The 16,915-nt window shown below is 54.1% G+C and overlaps 1 protein-coding gene across 1 annotated transcript in view; it reads left to right on the top strand.

The window, feature by feature from the left end:
- HCN4 (hyperpolarization activated cyclic nucleotide gated potassium channel 4) overlaps positions 1 to 16,915 on the top strand; it is a 188,744-nt gene that overhangs the window by 161,267 nt on the left and 10,562 nt on the right. Inside the window, exon 7 of the mRNA XM_064157233.1 lies at positions 2,954 to 3,118. Within this exon, the coding sequence (XP_064013303.1) occupies positions 2,954 to 3,118 (165 nt within the window). The remainder of the gene's footprint in view (positions 1 to 2,953; positions 3,119 to 16,915) is intronic.

Raw genomic sequence — 16,915 nt, 5'->3', positions numbered from 1 at the left:
GGCTGCTGAGACACTGGCCCAGGTTGCCCAGGGAGGTTGTGGGGCACAGAATCACCCAATGTGATCAAAGATCATCTCTGGAGCTGTTGTTCAAGAAGCCTGTGGCCATGGCACATGTGGACATGGTTTAATGGCCATGGTGATGTTAGGTTGATGGCTGGACTGGATGATCTTAGAGGTCTGTTCCAGCCAAAACAACTCTAGAACTCTCTGATTCTCTCCTGAATGATCAAGGAGCAGCTGTGCCCACATCAGGCATTCATGCTAGAACCAAGAGCTTTGTGCTCTGTAAGCAGCTGAGCAAGCTCCTAGGAGGAAATGCCTGCAGTGTAAATACACCAAAGGTTAGCAGGTGCCACTGAGCTGAGTCCCTGACAATCTGTAAGCTCTGCCAGCTTTGAAAAGACAAATGTCCCACGTGTGGGGATGGAGATGACTGCCAGGCACAGCAACCACAGCTCAGCACTGAGCCTTTGCTGCAGATCTGGAGAGGGAATTAGCTTTGATGAGAGCACAGCTTGACCTTCTGCTCCCAGAGCCCGTGAGGAGCTGCAGAAAGACAACTCCTGCAGTCTGAATGCACAAATGATATCTTTGATAATCCACCACAACACAACTTGCCTGGCTAATGAGATCAGCAGAGTGCCCGAGGTGCCATCGTGGGCAGCAGCTGCTACCACCCAGCCCCCTGCTGTCTCCAAATGCTGCTGCATGTGCAGAGTGCTCCTGCTTGCACTGGGACTGAGGTGGAGTCCAGCTTGAGAGCAGAGTGGGCTGCCTGGGAATGACAGTGCCAGGTCTCATAGCACAGGGGAGATCACAGAATCTCAGCGTGGAGGGGGTTGGAAGGGACCTGGAGACCATCCAGATATAGAATCATAGACTGGTTTAGGTTGGAAGGGACCTGGAGACCATCCATAGAATCATAGAGGGGTTTAGGTTGGAAGGGACCTGGAGACCATCCATAGAATCATAGAGTGGTTTAGGTTGGAGGGAACCTGGAGACCATCCATAGAATCAGAGAGTGGTTTAGGTTGGAAGGGGCCTGGAGACCATCCATAGAATCATAGAGTGGTTTAGGTTGGAAGGGATCTGGAGACCATCCATAGAATCATAGAGTGGTTTAGGTTGGAAGGGACCTGGAGACCATCCATAGAATCATAGAGTGGTTTAGGTTGGAAGGGACCTGGAGACCATCCATAGAATCATAGAGGGGTTTAGGTTGGCAGGGACCTGGAGACCATCCATAGAATCATAGAGGGGTTTAGGTTGGCAGGGACCTGGAGACCATCCATAGAATCATAGAGGGGTTTAGGTTGGCAGGGACCTGGAGACCATCCATAGAATCATAGAGTGGTTTAGGTTGGCAGGGACCTGGAGACCATCCATAGAATCATAGAGGGGTTTAGGTTGGAAGGGACCTGGAGACCATCCATAGAATCATAGAGTGGTTTAGGTTGGAAGGGACCTGGAGAACATCCATAGAATCATAGAGGGGTTTAGGTTGGAATGGACCTGGAGACCATCCATAGAATCATAGAGTGGTTTAGGTTGGCAGGGACCTGGAGACCATCCATAGAATCATAGAGGGGTTTAGGTTGGAATGGACCTGGAGACCATCCATAGAATCATAGAGTGGTTTAGGTTGGCAGGGACCTGGAGACCATCCATAGAATCATAGAGGGGTTTAGGTTGGAATGGACCTGGAGACCATCCATAGAATCATAGAGGGGTTTAGGTTGGAATGGACCTGGAGACCATCCATAGAATCATAGAGGGGTTTAGGTTGGAAGGGACCTGGAGAACATCCATAGAATCATAGAGGGGTTTAGGTTGGAGGGGACCTCTGGAGACTCTCCATAGAATCAAGGAGGGGTTTAGGTTGGAAGGGGCCTGGAGACCATCCATAGAATCATAGAGGGGTTTAGGTTGGAAGGGACCTGGAGACCATCCATAGAATCATAGAGTGGTTTAGGTTGGCAGGGACCTGGAGACCATCCATAGAATCATAGAGGGGTTTAGGTTGGAATGGACCTGGAGACCATCCATAGAATCATAGAGGGGTTTAGGTTGGAAGGGACCTGGAGAACATCCATAGAATCATAGAGGGGTTTAGGTTGGAAGGGACCTGGAGAACATCCATAGAATCATAGAGGGGTTTAGGTTGGAGGGGACCTCTGGAGACTCTCCATAGAATCAAGGAGGGGTTTAGGTTGGAAGGGGCCTGGAGACCATCCATAGAATCATAGAGGGGTTTAGGTTGGAAGGGACCTGGAGACCATCCATAGAATCATAGAGTGGTTTAGGTTGGAAGGGACCTGGAGACCATCCACAGAATCATAGACTGGTTTAGGTTGGAAGGGGCCTCAAAGCTCATCCAGTTCCAACCCCTCACCACAGGCAGGGACACCTCCCACTAGAATAGGTTGCTCAAGGCCTCATCTAACCTGGCTTTAAACACCTCCAGGGAAGGAGCATCCACAACCTTCCTGGGCAACCTGTGCCAGTGTCTCACCACCCTCACTGCAAAGAACTTCTTCCTAGCATCCAGTCCAAATCTCCTCCCTCCCAGCTTAAACCCATTCAGCTCATCCTATCATGACAAGACCTTGTCAAGAGTCCCTCCCCAGGGGTCTTCAGGTACTGGAAGGTCTCCTTGAAACCTTCTCCTCTCCAAGCCCCAACTCTTGCACCCTGTCCCCATAGCAGAGCTGCTGCAGCCCTCTGAACATCTCCTTGGCCTCCTCTGGTCTTGCTCCAACACTTCCATGTCCTGCTCGCGTTGGGGGCTCCAGAACCGCGCCCAGTTCCAACCTCCCCCTGGGCATCCACAGCAGCTTGCCAGAGGCCAGGTGGGGTCAGAGCAGCTCCAGAGGAGGAGCCCTGGGCAGGCTGCTGCCCTGGTGCCCAGGGAGGTTGGTGGGCAGGTTCTGAGGGGGCTGTTTCCTTGCAGAGATCTGCCTGCTGACGCGCGGGCGGCGCACGGCCAGCGTCAGAGCCGACACCTACTGCCGCCTCTACTCCCTCTCCGTGGACAACTTCAACGAGGTGCTGGAGGAGTATCCCATGATGAGGAGAGCTTTTGAAACCGTGGCTCTGGACAGGCTGGACAGAATTGGTAAGTAGAAAGCACTGAGGTCTCCTTCCTCTTGAACTGCTGTGCTGGCCCAGAGAAGGGCGACAGAGCTGGGGAGGGGTCTGGACCACAAACGCTATGAGGAGAGGCTGAGGGAGCTGGGGGGGTGCAGCCTGCAGCAGAGGAGGCTTGGGGGTGACCTCATTGCTGTCTGCAGCTCCCTGAGGGGAGGCTGTAGCCAGGTGGGGTTGGGCTCTTCTCCCAGACAACCAGCGATAGAACAAGGGGACCCAGGCTGAAGCTGTGGCAGGGCAGGTCTGGGCTGGCTGTGAGGAGGAAGTTGTTGTCAGAGAGAGTGATTGGCACTGGAATGGGCTGCCCAGGGAGGTGGTGGAGTGGCTGTGGCTGGAGGTGCTGATGCCAAGCCTGGCTGGGGCACTTAGTGCCATAGTCTGGTTGGTTGGGCAGGGCTGGGTGCTAGGTTGGGCTGGCTGAGCTTGGAGCTCTCTTCCAACCTGCCTGATTCTATGAGTGCCCAGGGCTGGGTGCTAGGTTGGGCTGGCTGAGCTTGGAGCTCTCTTCCAAACTGCTTGATTCTATGATTCTATGATCCCAACCTGCCTCTCCTTGCCTACCTTTGGATCCATTCACACTCAGTCCTGTCCACATCCTTTCTCCCTCTTACATCTCTGGCTCCTGCTTCCCTTTGTTACCAAAAGCAGGATCTGTGTCTGAGGCCATCAGGGCTGTGCTGGTGAACTGAGTGGATTTGGAGTCTGGGGACAAAAAGCTGACCCCCCTCACAACCCAAGATAACCACAGCCACAAACACATGCATCTAACCTGCTGCAGTCTGTGCATCTATGAAGATGTGGTGGACTTAAAGAGGGAGATTTAGACTGGAGAGAAGGAAGGGAGGTGGTGGAGTGGCTGTGGCTGGAGGTGTTGAAGCCAAGCCTGGCTGGGGCACTTAGTGCCATGGTCTGGTTGGTTGGGCAGGGCTGGGTGCTAGGCTGGGCTGGCTGAGCTTGGGGCTGTCTTCCAGCCTGCTTGATTCTATGACTGGATAGTGCTGGGTGCTAGGTTGGGCTGGGTGAGCTTGGAGCTCTCTTCCAGCCTGCTTGATTCTGTGATTAAGTAAATAAAGCCTTCTCTGATTCTGTAAATAAGACATTTTTTGCAATGAGAGTGGTGAGACACTGGCACAAGTTGTCCAGAGGATGCCCCATCCCTGGAAACCATTCCAGAATGGGTTTGGCAGGACTCTGAGCAGCCTGATCTAGATGCTAAGTGCAGGGGAGTTAGACTAAATGACCTTCAAAGGTCCCTTCCAGCCCAAAGCATTCTTCAGACTGATTACTGGATCATCTTTGTCATAGCTCAGAGCAACCAGGATGCTCTCCTGTCCTGTGGCAGACATAACCTGCACTGCAAACATCCTTTTCTATCCAGGGAAGACCAATATAATAACATTCCTTGGTCACAACCAGAGGCACTTAACACAGAGAGATTAAATGACTTATGCAAGGTCATGCAAGAGCTCTTTGCAGAGCTGAGGATCCCAATCTGACTTCTGTAGCTTCTCATTCTCCATCTCTGCAGACTGCCTGCATTTTCCTTTTGCAGGATCAGAAAGGTCAGCATTGGGCTGAGCACAATGCAGAAGGTGAGGAGGAGGATAGTGGGGCAAGGGTGGAGGGGACAGGGAATAAGCTGGCATCCCAGCCAGGAACATTGTATCCTGTGCATCTCATTACCTGCTGCTAATCAGGGAGGGTGACCCCTTAGAGAGTCATAGAATCAAGCAGGCTGGAAGAGAGCTCCAAGCTCAGCCAGCCCAACCTAGCACCCAGCCCTGGCCAGTCATAGACTCAAGCAGGTTGGAAGAGAGCTCCAAGCTCAGCCAGCACAACCTAGCACCCAGCCCTGGCCAGTCATAGACTCAAGCAGGTTGGAAGAGAGCTCCAAGCTCAGCCAGCCCAACCTAGCACCCAGCCCTATCCAGTCAACTAAACCATGGCACCAAGTGCCTTGAAGAAAAGGTTAGGAGGTAAATATGTTGAGTTTGGCAAAGCCTGAGCTAATGAGGCCCTGGCATAGGTGACAACAATCCCTTCCCTTGGGTTATTTCAATCAGACCCTAGGAACCACTAAGAAATGTTAATAGCAGGCACAACCAGGGCTGTGCCAGCTTGCATTCATCTCAGATGCTTCAGCTCTGCATCCTCAGTGCTGCTCAGCCTCTCAGCTTGCTGCTCCCAGTGACTGTGTGCACAGGTGCCCTGTCCTGTGCCTCTCAGCTTCTGCTCTCTGTGCACCACTGCACACCTAAGTGAAATGAATGGAAGTCTCTGCACCAGCAGAAAGAAGCTGACATGCCTCTTCCCCTAGGACAAATTCCCTTCCACAGACAGCTGCAAAATGTCAGCAGAAGGTCAGAAGGTGACACAGAGCAACTGAAATAACAGGCCCTTTGCTGCAGAGCTCTGGCACTGTGTCTCACCCCATGCCTTGCTTTTGTCATGCTGCTGACCCGAGCCAGCACCAGCCCTGATGCCACGGAGGAGGCAGAGACCTTTAGAGCTGTACACTGAAAATCCTGGAGCTACTTTTGTTTCCCTGGCAAGCAGGCTTGAGAGTTGCCTGTTCCCTCCACTTTGCATCCTCCACTGGTGCAGACTGACAGCTGTGTGGGACTTTTCAACCCCATTGTGCCCAGTGCTATTTAGCTGGAACTTCCCTGAGGTGCCTAAGAGAGTTGCAGACACCCTACTAGAATTCCCAGTGGGAGGCTGTTAGGCATAAGGCATTTCTCCCCCCTCCCCTGAAAGAGCAGGGCAGTGGCTGTGTAACAGCAGGTGAAGGAAGTCAAGAGGACTGCATTCTGTTGAGGCTCTCTCTGAAAGCTCAGAAGTTGTTCTAGAGGGCTGAAGCCAGATTTATCTTTATGGATGGTCTGGAGCAGAGGATTGAGTCCAGCAGCAGTCAGTTTGCAGATGGCACCAAGCTAGGAGCAGCTGTGGAGCTGTTGGAGGGCAGCAGAGCCCTGCAGAGGGACCTGGCCAGGCTGCATGGGTGGGCAGAGGCCAAGGGGATGAGACTGTACAAGGCCAAGGGCAGGTTCTGCACTTTGGCCACAACAACCCCAAGCAGCACTAGAGGCTGGGGCCAGAGGGGCTGAGAGCAGGCAGGCAGAGAGGGAGCTGGGGGTGGTGGCAGAGAGGAGCTGCAGAGGAGGCAGCAGTGCCCAGGTGGGCAGCAGAGCCAATGGCATCCTGGGCTGGCTCAGGAGCAGTGTGGGCAGCAGGACAAGGGAAGTTCTTGTGCCCCTGTGCTCAGCACTGCTCAGGCCACCCCTGCAGTGCTGTGTCCAGTTCTGGGCTCCTCCATTGCAGAGAGCTGCTGAGGTGCTGGAAGGTGTTTGGAGAAGGGCAGCAAGGCTGGGGAGGGGCCTGGAGCACAGCCCTGTGAGGAGAGGCTGAGGGAGCTGGGGGGGTGCAGCCTGCAGCAGAGGAGGCTCAGGGCAGAGCTCATTGCTGCCTGCAGCTGCCTGCAGGGAGGCTGTAGCCAGCTGGGGTTGGGCTCTGCTGCCAGGCAGCCAGCAGCAGAAGAGGACCCAGGCTGAAGCTGTGGCAGGGCAGGTCTGGGCTGGCTGTGAGGAGGAAGTTCCTGGCAGAGAGAGTGATTGGCACTGGAATGGGCTGCCCAGGGAGGTGGTGGAGTGGCTGTGGCTGGAGGTGTTGCAGCCAAGCCTGGCTGGGGCACTTAGTGCCATGGTCTGGTTGGTTGGGCAGGGCTGGGTGCTAGGTTGGGCTGGCTGAGCTTGGAGCTCTCTTCCAACCTGCTTGATTCAGTGATTGCCCAGGGCTGGGTGCTAGGCTGGGCTGAACAAGCTTGGAGCTCTCTTCCTGCCTGCCTGACTCTGTGCTTCTGTGACTCTCTGATTTCTCCAGTGAGTAATTCCAGCTCTGTCGAGCGCTTGTGACTTGTCCCACTTTGTGATGCATTGGTTACATAAGTCTCATCAGTCTGCTCCTGACTGGCTTTAAACTGCCTCTCAGTGAGCAGTGAAGCTTCAAATTAGATTTTCACAAGCATTTGCACTTGTAAAACACAACCACTGCCCTGCTCAGTGCACGGCAAGACAATAGGGGTCGCGAGTGCTGGCAGCTCACGGTCCCCTCACAGGGGGGACAATCGTTTGCCATTGCTCATTGTGCTGTAATAAACACCATAAATATCTGTCAGAAGGTTATTTGCCCGCTGTATTAGGGTCACTGCTGAGAGCTGAATGCAAAATTAAAGCCAGAGGAAGTCATTTTTTCCCCCCTTTTTGGTCAGGAGCTTTTCACCACCTGGTTCGCAGTCCCTGGGCTTTGCGTTCCAGATGCATCCCTGGAGAGAGGGATCCCAGTTAAGCCAGGAGGAAAAGTGCTGGAGGGCTGGACCCAGAGAGTGGTGGTGAATGGTGCCACATCCAGCTGGCAGCTGGCACTAGTGGTGTCCCTCAGGGATCAGTGCTGGGCCCCATCCTCTTTAACATCTTCATAGATGATCTGGATGAGGGCATGGAGTCAGGCATCAGCAAGTGTGCAGATGACACCAAGCTGGGGGCAGATGTGGCTGGGTTGGAGGGCAGAAGGGCTCTGCAGCAGGACCTTGACCGCCTGCACAGATGGGCAGAGGCCAAGGGGATGGTGTTCAACAGCTCCAAGTGCAGGGTGCTGCACTTTGGCCACAGCAACCCCATGCAGAGATACAGGCTGGGGTCAGAGTGGCTGAGAGCAGCCAGACAGAGAGGGATCTGGGGGTGCTGATTGATACCCACCTGAAGATGAGCCAGCAGTGTGCCCAGGTGGCCAAGAGAGCCAGTGGCATCCTGGCCTGCATCAGCAATGGTGTGGCCAGCAGGAGCAGGGAGGTCATTCTGCCCCTGTACTCTGCACTGCTTAGACCTCACCTTGAGTGCTGTGTTCAGTTCTGGGCCCCCCAGTTGAGGAGGGACATTGAGATGCTTGAGCGTGTCCAGAGAAGGGCAACGAGGCTGGGGAGAGGCCTTGAGCACAGCCCTACGAGGAGAGGCTGAGGGAGCTGGGATTGGTTAGCCTGGAGAAGAGGAGGCTCAGGGCAGACCTTATTGCTGTCTACAACTACCTGAGGGGAGGTTGTGGCCAGGAGGAGGTTGCTCTCTTCTCTCAGGTGGCCAGCACCAGAACAAGAGGACACAGCCTCAGGCTGTGGCAGGGGAGATTTAGGCTGGAGGTGAGGAGAAAGTTCTTCCCTGAGAGAGTCATTGGGCACTGGAATGGGCTGCCCGGGGAGGTGGTGGAGTCGCCGTCCCTGGAGCTGTTCAAGGCAGGACTGGACGTGGCACTTGGTGCCATGGTCTGGCCTTGAGCTCTGTGCTAAAGGGTTGGACTTGATGATCTGTGAGGTCTCTTCCAACCCTGATGCTGCTGCTGCTGTGAAATGCTTTGTGTTTCCTTCAAGCACTGCAGATGCTAAAACACCAAAGAGAAGCTAAGACAGGACAGCACCAGGCTCCAGCTGTACTACATCAGTGCACTGAGAGAGTCCATCCAAGTCTGGCATCTGCCATAGACTGGTAGAGGATGGGAGCTGACCTGCTGGAGAGCAGCAGAGGAGAAAGGGGCAGAGGGATCCAGTAGGCAGCAGAATGTCCATGAGCCAGCAATGTGCCCCTGTGGCATCCTGGAGTTTATTAGAAGGGCTATGGTTAGGAGGTCAGGTGAAGTTCTCCTCCCTCTCTACTCTGCCCTGGCTGCATCTGGAATGTTGCATCCAGTTCTGGGCCCCTCAGTTCCAGAAGGACCTCATGGAACTGCTTGAGAGAGTCCAGCACAGAGCCACAGAGATGCTGCAGGAAATGGAACATCTCCTGTGAGGCCAGGCTGAGGGAGCTGGGCATGGAAACTACAGCACAGGAAGTTTCCACCTCAACATGAGGAAGAACTTCTTGACTGGAAGGGTCACAGAGCACTGGAACAGACTCTCCAGAGAGGTTGTGGAGTCTCCTCCTCTGGAGACTTTCAAGGCCTGTCTGGATGTGTTTCTCTTGGACCTGAGCTAGATGATGTGGTCCTACTCTGACAGCTGGGTTGGACTGGATGATCTCCTTGGGTCCCTTCCAGCCCCTAACATCCTGTGAGCCTGAGAGCCTGAGGGCTGCCCTCATTGCTGTGCTAAGGATGTGCAGGGCAGTGTGGGCAGGACGCAGCCAGGCTCTGCTCGGGGATGGCCAAAGGCAGCACAAGGGGCACTGGGTACCAGCTGGAGCAGAGGAGGTGCCACAGGAACAGAAGGGAGAACTTCAAATACAGAAGTGTGGCCAGCAGGGCCAGGGAGGGGATTCTGCCCCTCTGCTCTGCTCTGCTGAGACCCCTCCTGGAGTGCTGCATCCAGCTCTGGAGCCCCTGGGCCAAGAGGGCTGTGGAGATGCTGGAGAGTGTCCAGAGCAGGGCCAGGAGGATGCTGAGAGGCTGCAGCAGCTCTGCTGTGAGCACAGCCTGAAAGAGTTGGGGCTGTGCAGGCTGGAGCAGAGGAGGCTCCCAGGGGACCTTCTGGTGGCCTTGCAGGGTCTGAAGGGGGCTCCAAAAAAGCTGGGGAGGGACTTTTGAGGCTGTGAGGGAGTGTCAGGAGTGGGGGGAATGGAGCAAAGGTGGAGGTGGGGAGAGTGAGGCTGGAGGTGAGGAGGAAGTTGTTGAGCAGGAGAGTGGTGAGAGGCTGGAATGGGTTGCCCAGGGAGGGGGTTGAGGCCCCATGGCTGGAGGTGTTTGAGGCCAGGCTGGCTGAGGCTGTGGTCAGGCTGCTCTAGGGTAGGCTGTCCCTGGGCATGGCAGGGGGGTTGGGACTGCCTGCTCCTTGTGCTCCCTTCCAGCCCTGCCTGATTCTATGAACTTTGTGACTGTGAGGGTGCAGGAGCCTGGAGCAGGCTGCCCAGAGAGGTTGTGGAGTCTCCTTTCTGTGAAGAGATTCCAAACCCACCTGTGTGACCCTGCCCTGAGTCATCCTGCTCTGGCAGGGGGGGGGTTGAACTCTGATCTTCTGAGGTCCCTTCCAACCTCTTCCATTCTGTGATCCTGTGATTCCAGAGGTGAACTGTGAATGAGAAGATCTGGGATCCTTGCCAAGCTCTGCCACAGATTCCCCTGCTCGTCCTTGTCACACTTCTGCTCTCTGCCTCAATTCCTCATCTCTTCTGCAGGGAAAACAATGCCAGCAAAGGTGGAGCTCTGCCTTTGAACGCCTCTGAGCTGCTCCCTTGTGGCATGTAGCATGCAAGATAAATGACAGGGCCTGAACTGGGTGTAAATAAAGCCATGTGTGCTCAGCAAAAACCTTGCACTGCACCCACACTGCAGTCCCAGCTTTGGTTAGGCAGCTGAGCCACTCCCCAGGGCATGAGATGAGCAAGCAGCTTTGGGGGTGAGGGGACAAGAGAATGGTTTGGGTTGGAAAGGACCTTTCAAAGTCATTCACTCCAACCCCACTGCAGTCAGCAGGGACATCTGCAAGTAGAACAAGTCTCTCAGAGCCTCAACCTGACCTGGAATGGCTCCAGGGATGAGGCATTTGCCCCCTCTCTGGGCCAGGGTCTCACCACTCTCTCCAGTCTGAATCTCCCTTGTTTAGTTCAAACCATCCCCCCTTGTCCTCTCACAGCAAGCCTTGCTGAAAGTCCATCCTCAGCTTTCTTGGAAGTCCCTTTAAGTACTGAAATGTCCCCAGAAGGTCTCTCTGGGGCTTTCTTTTCTCCATGCTGAGCTACCCCAACTCTCTCAGCCTGGCCCCACAGGAAAAGAAGGGTTCCACTCTTGGATCATTGCTGTGGCCTCCTCTGGCTCCACTCCAGGAGGTTAATGGGATGCAGATAGATGTCTGTGTGCCTCTCCTTTGAGGCTACTGCTAGAGGCACAGATGATATAAGGCCAGCAGCCCCTGTGGTCCATGTGGAGTGTGTATGTGTGTGCTTTGGCAGAAAGCTTTGTTTCAGAGTCACATTCACCTCTGACCAGCCCTTAAAGGAGCCAGCTGGGGTTGGGCTCTGCTGCCAGGCAGCCAGCAGCAGAAGAAGGGGACCCAGGCTGAAGCTGTGGCAGGGCAGGTCTGGGCTGGCTGTGAGGAGGAAGTTCCTGGCAGAGAGAGTGATTGGCACTGGAATGGGCTGCCCAGGGAGGTGGTGGAGTGGCTGTGGCTGGAGGTGTTGCAGCCAAGCCTGGCTGGGGCACTTAGTGCCATGGTCTGGTTGGTTGGGCAGGGCTGGGTGCTAGGTTGGGCTGGCTGAGCTTGGAGCTCTCTTCCAGCCTGCTTGAGTCTGTGATTGGCCAGGGCTGGGTGCTAGGTTGGACTGGCTGAGCTTGGAGCTCACTTCCAACCTGCTTGATTCTATGACTAGATAGGGCTGGGTGCTAGGCTGGGCTGGCTGAGCTTGGAGCTCTCTTCCAACCTGCTTGAGTCTGTGATTGGCCAGGGCTGGGTGCTAGGCTGGGCTGGCTGAGCTTGGAGCTCACTTCCAACCTGCTTGATTCTATGACTAGATAGGGCTGGGTGCTAGGCTGGGCTGGCTGAGCTTGGGGCTCTCTTCCAACCCGCTTGATTCTAGAATTGGATGATTCTATGCTGGGCAAGCTGCTGTGGGTGCCTCTGCTTTAACAGGGGAGTTGGGCTGGGTGATCTCCATTGGCCCCTTTCCAACCCCCAGCATGCTGGGAATCTGGGATCCTGTACCATTTGACCTACAGCAGTGTGACCCAGTTAAAGTTTTTGCTCTGTCTGTTAAAAAAGGTAAGATATTTTTGAAGGCAGCTGCTGAGTTTCTGGAAAGGGAGAACCCTCAGCCACTGCCCTGGGTGTAGAGGGTGGGAACACCTCCACTGCCCATATCTGAACCCATGGTTGTTGGTTAAGATGGGAACATGAAGAGAAATCCAGGTGACATCCCCAGTGCAATGAGCTCTTTCCATGTGCTCTTTGGCTTTCCTGCACCAAAGCTCCTGCACAGGGCTGGAACTCCAGGTGGGCTTGCAGAGGAGCAGGGGAGAAGGAGGTCCTGTTGCACTGTAAAGGTCTTGGAATCATGGAGTCAGAGTCATGGAATGCTTTTGGGTGGAAGGGACCTTCAAGATCATCCTATTCCAACCCCCCTGCCATGGGCAGGGGTTGGGTTTGCTCACCTAACCTGGCCTTGAGCACCTCCAGGCAGGGAGCATCCACAACCTCCTGTTCCAGTGTCTCACCACCCTTGCTTATCAAGGATTTCTTCCTAACATCCAGTCTAAGTCTCCTCTCTTCCAGCTTCAATCCATTCCCTCTCATCCTGTCACTCCAAACCCTTGTCAAAATTCCCTTCCCAGCTTTCTTGTAGGCTCCATTCAGGTACTGGAAGGCTGCCCTAAGGTCTCCCTCGAGCCATCTCTGGGCTGATTACCCCTAACTCCCTCAGCCTATCCCCATCAGGCCTCTAATCATCTTCATGGCCTCTTCTGGACCCACTCCAGCACTTCAGCTTACCCCCAGAGCTGAAAGAATCCATCCTGAGCAGGTGAGAACTGAACCTGCACATGGAGTTGGGTTCTGCCTCGTAGATGGGAGCCCAGAAATGTGCTGCCCAGGGAGGTGGTGGAGGCACCATCCCTGGAGGTCTTCATGAAAAGCCTGGATGAGGCACTTAGTGCCATGCTCTGGTTGACTGGATAGGGCTGGGGGATAGGTTGGACTGGATGAGCTTGGAGCTCTCTTCCAACCTGCTTGATTCTGGGATTGGATAGGGCTGGGTGCTAGGTTGGGCTGGCTGAGCTTGGAGCTCTCTTCCAACCTGCTTGATTCTGTGATTGGATAGGGCTGGGTGCTAGGTTGGACTGGATGAGCTTGGAGCTCTCTTCCAACCTGCTTGATTCTGTGATTGGCCAAGGCTGGGTGCTAGGTTGGACTGGCTGAGCTTGGAGCTCTCTTCCAACCTGCTTGATTCTGTGATTGGATAGGGCTGGGTGCTAGGTTGGACTGGATGAGCTTGGAGCTCTCTTCCAACCTGCTTGATTCTGTGATTGGATAGGGCTGGGTGCTAGGTTGGACTGGGTGAGCTTGGAGCTCTCTTCCAACCTGCTTGATTCTGTGATTGGCCAAGGCTGGGTGCTAGGTTGGACTGGCTGAGCTTGGAGCTCTCTTCCAACCTGCTTGATTCTGTGATTGGCCAAGGCTGGGTGCTAGGTTGGACTGGCTGAGCTTGGAGCTCTCTTCCAACCTGCTTGATTCTGGGATTGGATAGGGCTGGGTGCTAGGTTGGACTGGATGAGCTTGGAGGTCTCTTCCAACCTGCTTGATTCTCTGATTCTGTGATTCTTGGAGAGCTGCACATCCCCTTTGTGCTGCATTTACACAGGCAGGCTCCCAGGAAACTCAGTCTGGATTTGTTTCTGGAGCAGATGTGTTGAGAGCACAGAACTCCTCCGTGGCTGCTCAGAGAGAGCTGATCCAGCTGGGCTTAGCTTTGCTGCTGAGAGCTGCTCCAGCTCTGAGCTGAACCTTGCCATGCCAGTGACTCCAGCTGGCTGTGGGGTAAGCCACATCCAAAGCAGTCAGGAGAAGAGCACTTTTCCTCTCAGTACATCTCCATGCCAGCTGATTTCCCTCTGGACACAGACTCCTCCAGACCTTTCAACCAGTATAAGCCCAGTGCAGGAGAGCTCCCCAGGGTGGAGAAGCAGCTGTGGCAGCCTGCCAGTTACTAAGTACACCCAGGGTTTCTTTGCCTGTTAGCTGGGTTGCCACTCTGGGGACAATGACAGCAAGCTGAATGATCCCAGGAGACCAGCTCAGGACACAAGGAACCCACAGGCAAGTGGAGGTTGGCAAGATCCAGAGAACAGAGAACAGTAGCTCTGTCCAGGGGAGCAAGATCTGTTCTTACAGGTTTCTGTGTTGTGAAATTAAGGTGCAGGTGAGACCAGAGAGCACCACAAAACTATTGATTAAAGGATAAAGGTGAACAAAACAGAGGGAAGGAGAGAAGGGGAGAGAGGGAACAAAAGAGAAGGAAGAGGGAAGGAAAAGGGCAAGGATTATATTAGCATCAGCCACAGATGGGGGGGAGAGAGATGAGTGTGTGGCCCAGGGATGTTCTTCTGTGGAGTTCATCAGGAGTTCCTCCCCTCTGCTATGCTCTGCTGAGACCCCACCTGGAGTTCTGCATCCAGCTCTGGAGCCCCTGGGCCAAGAGGGCTGTGGAGATGCTGGAGAATGTCCAGAGCAGGGCCAGGAGGATGCTCAGAGGCTGCAGCAGCTCTGCTGTGAGCACAGCCTGAAAGAGTTGGGGCTGTGCAGGCTGCAGCAGAGGAGGCTCCCAGGGGATCTTCTTGTGGCCTTCCAGCATCTGAAGGGGGCTCCAAAAAAGCTGGGGAGGGACTTTGGAGGCTGTGAGGGAGTGTCAGGAGTGGGGGGAATGGAGCAAAGGTGGAGGTGGGGAGAGTGAGGCTGGAGGGGAGGGGGAAGTTGTTGAGCAGGAGAGTGGTGAGAGGCTGGAATGGGTTGCCCAGGGAGGGGGTTGAGGCCCCATGGCTGGAGGTGTTTGAGGCCAGGCTGGCTGAGGCTGTGGTCAGGCTGCTCTAGGGTAGGGTGTCTCTCAAGGGAGAAGCCTTGGAAATCTTTATCAAGGACAGACCATGGCAGTGCCTATCAAGGGACAGACTATGGCAGTGCTTATCAAGGGACAGACCATGGCAGTGCTTATCAAGGGACAGACCATGGCAGTGCTTATCAAGGGACAGACCATGGCAGTGTCTATCAAGAGACAGACCATGGCAGTGCTTATCAAGGGACAGACCATGGCAATGTCTATCAAGGGACAGACCATGGCAGTGCTTATCAAGGCACAGACCATGGCAGTGCTTATCAAGGGACAGACCATGGCAGTGCTTATCAAGACACAGACCATGGCAGTGTCTATCAAGGGACAGACCATGGCAGTGCTGATCAAGGGACAGACCATGGCAGTGTCTATCAAGGGACAGACCATGGCAGTGCTTATCAAGGACAGACCATGGCAGTGCTTATCAAGGGACAGACCATGGCAGTGCTTATCAAGGGACAGACCATGGCAGTGCTGATCAAGGGACAGACCATGGCAGTGTCTATCAAGGGACAGACCATGGCAGTGCTGATCAAGGACAGACCATGGCAGTGTCTATCAAGGGACAGACCATGGCAGTGTCTATCAAGGGACAGACCATGGCAGTGTCTATCAAGGGACAGACCATGGCAGTGCTTATCTTTGGTTGCTGACCAAGGGTGACATGATCCAGACTCTCACAGGGGGCAAAGACCACCTTGTGCTGGGAGCCCTTTCCCTGCAGGTCATCAGCCCAGGAGGGTATTTAGTAACCTGTTGCATGAAGAAGAAATGAAGACCTGAAGGAAGGCTCAGTGTGGCAGGGGGGCAGCCACTTTGACAGCAGGCCAGGGGGGGTGCCTAAGGCAGCCTAATAAAGAGAGATTCTTTCAAATACATGCAAATGCAGAAAGCAATTTAGTGCCCTGAATTCTTCAACTGCAGGCAGTGGGCTTTAGGCAGGACTGAAAAGGGGGAATGAACAGAAAGTCACAGCTAATTTCCCCTGGGTCTCTGCAGACTTTTAACAACAGAAGGCTAATTTTGATGATTGGATAGAAGAATTATTGTTGCCTGCCAGCTCCTTTTATGAAACCACATGAGCCTTTCTCCTCCTTCTTTTGTGTGCTGTCTGCAGTTGAAGGAAATCTGCCTTTGCAGTTCTTTATGAAGGGAGCAACATCTATTTGCCTCCTTTCCATCATTTTACATGCCCCACTCCACTTTAAAGCAGCAGCAGCTTTGCTGTGAGCATCTTCAAGGCTCTAAATAGCTTCCTTTCCCCCCCCTGTATTTAGCCTATTGTTGCAGTGAGGCAGCTTTTAAAACCCACAGCACTCCACTGATGTTGGGTTGGGTTTGTGTGTTTGGTTCTTTGGGGTCTTTTTTTTGGTCTGACTGTGGGGGGAGAAAGAAATCAGATTGTGTTGGGAGCTGTACAAAGAGAACAAAAGAGTCAGTTGTGATGTGGAGACCTTCTGGGTTTTAGAAGCATGGAATTGTTTCAGTTGAAGGAGGCTTTCAAGGTCATTGAGTCCAACCATCAACCCAACACCACCATGGCCATTAAGTGCCATGTCCACATCTTTCTTGAGTGCTTCCAGTGATCTTAACTCCATCACCTCCCTGGGCAGCCTGTTCCAGTGCCATTAACTGCCTCTGCTCCTGTAGCTCCATCAGTTGATCTCTCCCTCAGACCTCTGCAGCAGCAGATCCAGCCCAAGAAGCTGCTTGGGAGTCACCCAGTCTGCCTTTCATCAGGTTGTCCTGATGCTCCAGAAACCCTTCAATACACTCATGGAAGCATTGAGGCTTCTCTCTTGCTTCAAGTTCTGAGCAGTCTCAAGCAGTAAGGTAAACAAACCAGCTAAGCATCTCCCCTGACCCCAAAAGCACTACATCCCTTGGGGAAGAGACCCCAAGGATCATCAGGAGAAGACCTCCCTGGGCAGCCTGTTCCAGTGCCATTAACTGCCTCTGCTGCTGTAGCTCCATCAGTTGAACTCTCCCTCAGACCTCTGCAGAAGCAGATCCAGCCCAAGGGGCTGCTTGGGAGCCACTAGCCATGTCCCAAAGTGCCATGTCCACATCTCTCTTGAGCACTTCCAGTGATTCTAACTCCATCACCTCCCTGGGCTGCCTATACCAGGGCCATTAACTGCCTCTGCTCTTGTAGCTCCATCAGTTGAACTCTCCCTCAGACCTCTCCAGCAGCA

This window comes from Pogoniulus pusillus, chromosome 17 (assembly GCF_015220805.1).
Source record: "Pogoniulus pusillus isolate bPogPus1 chromosome 17, bPogPus1.pri, whole genome shotgun sequence".
In the NCBI taxonomy this organism is placed as follows: Eukaryota; Metazoa; Chordata; class Aves; order Piciformes; family Lybiidae; genus Pogoniulus; species Pogoniulus pusillus.
This window is presented reverse-complemented; position numbering and strand designations above follow the sequence as displayed.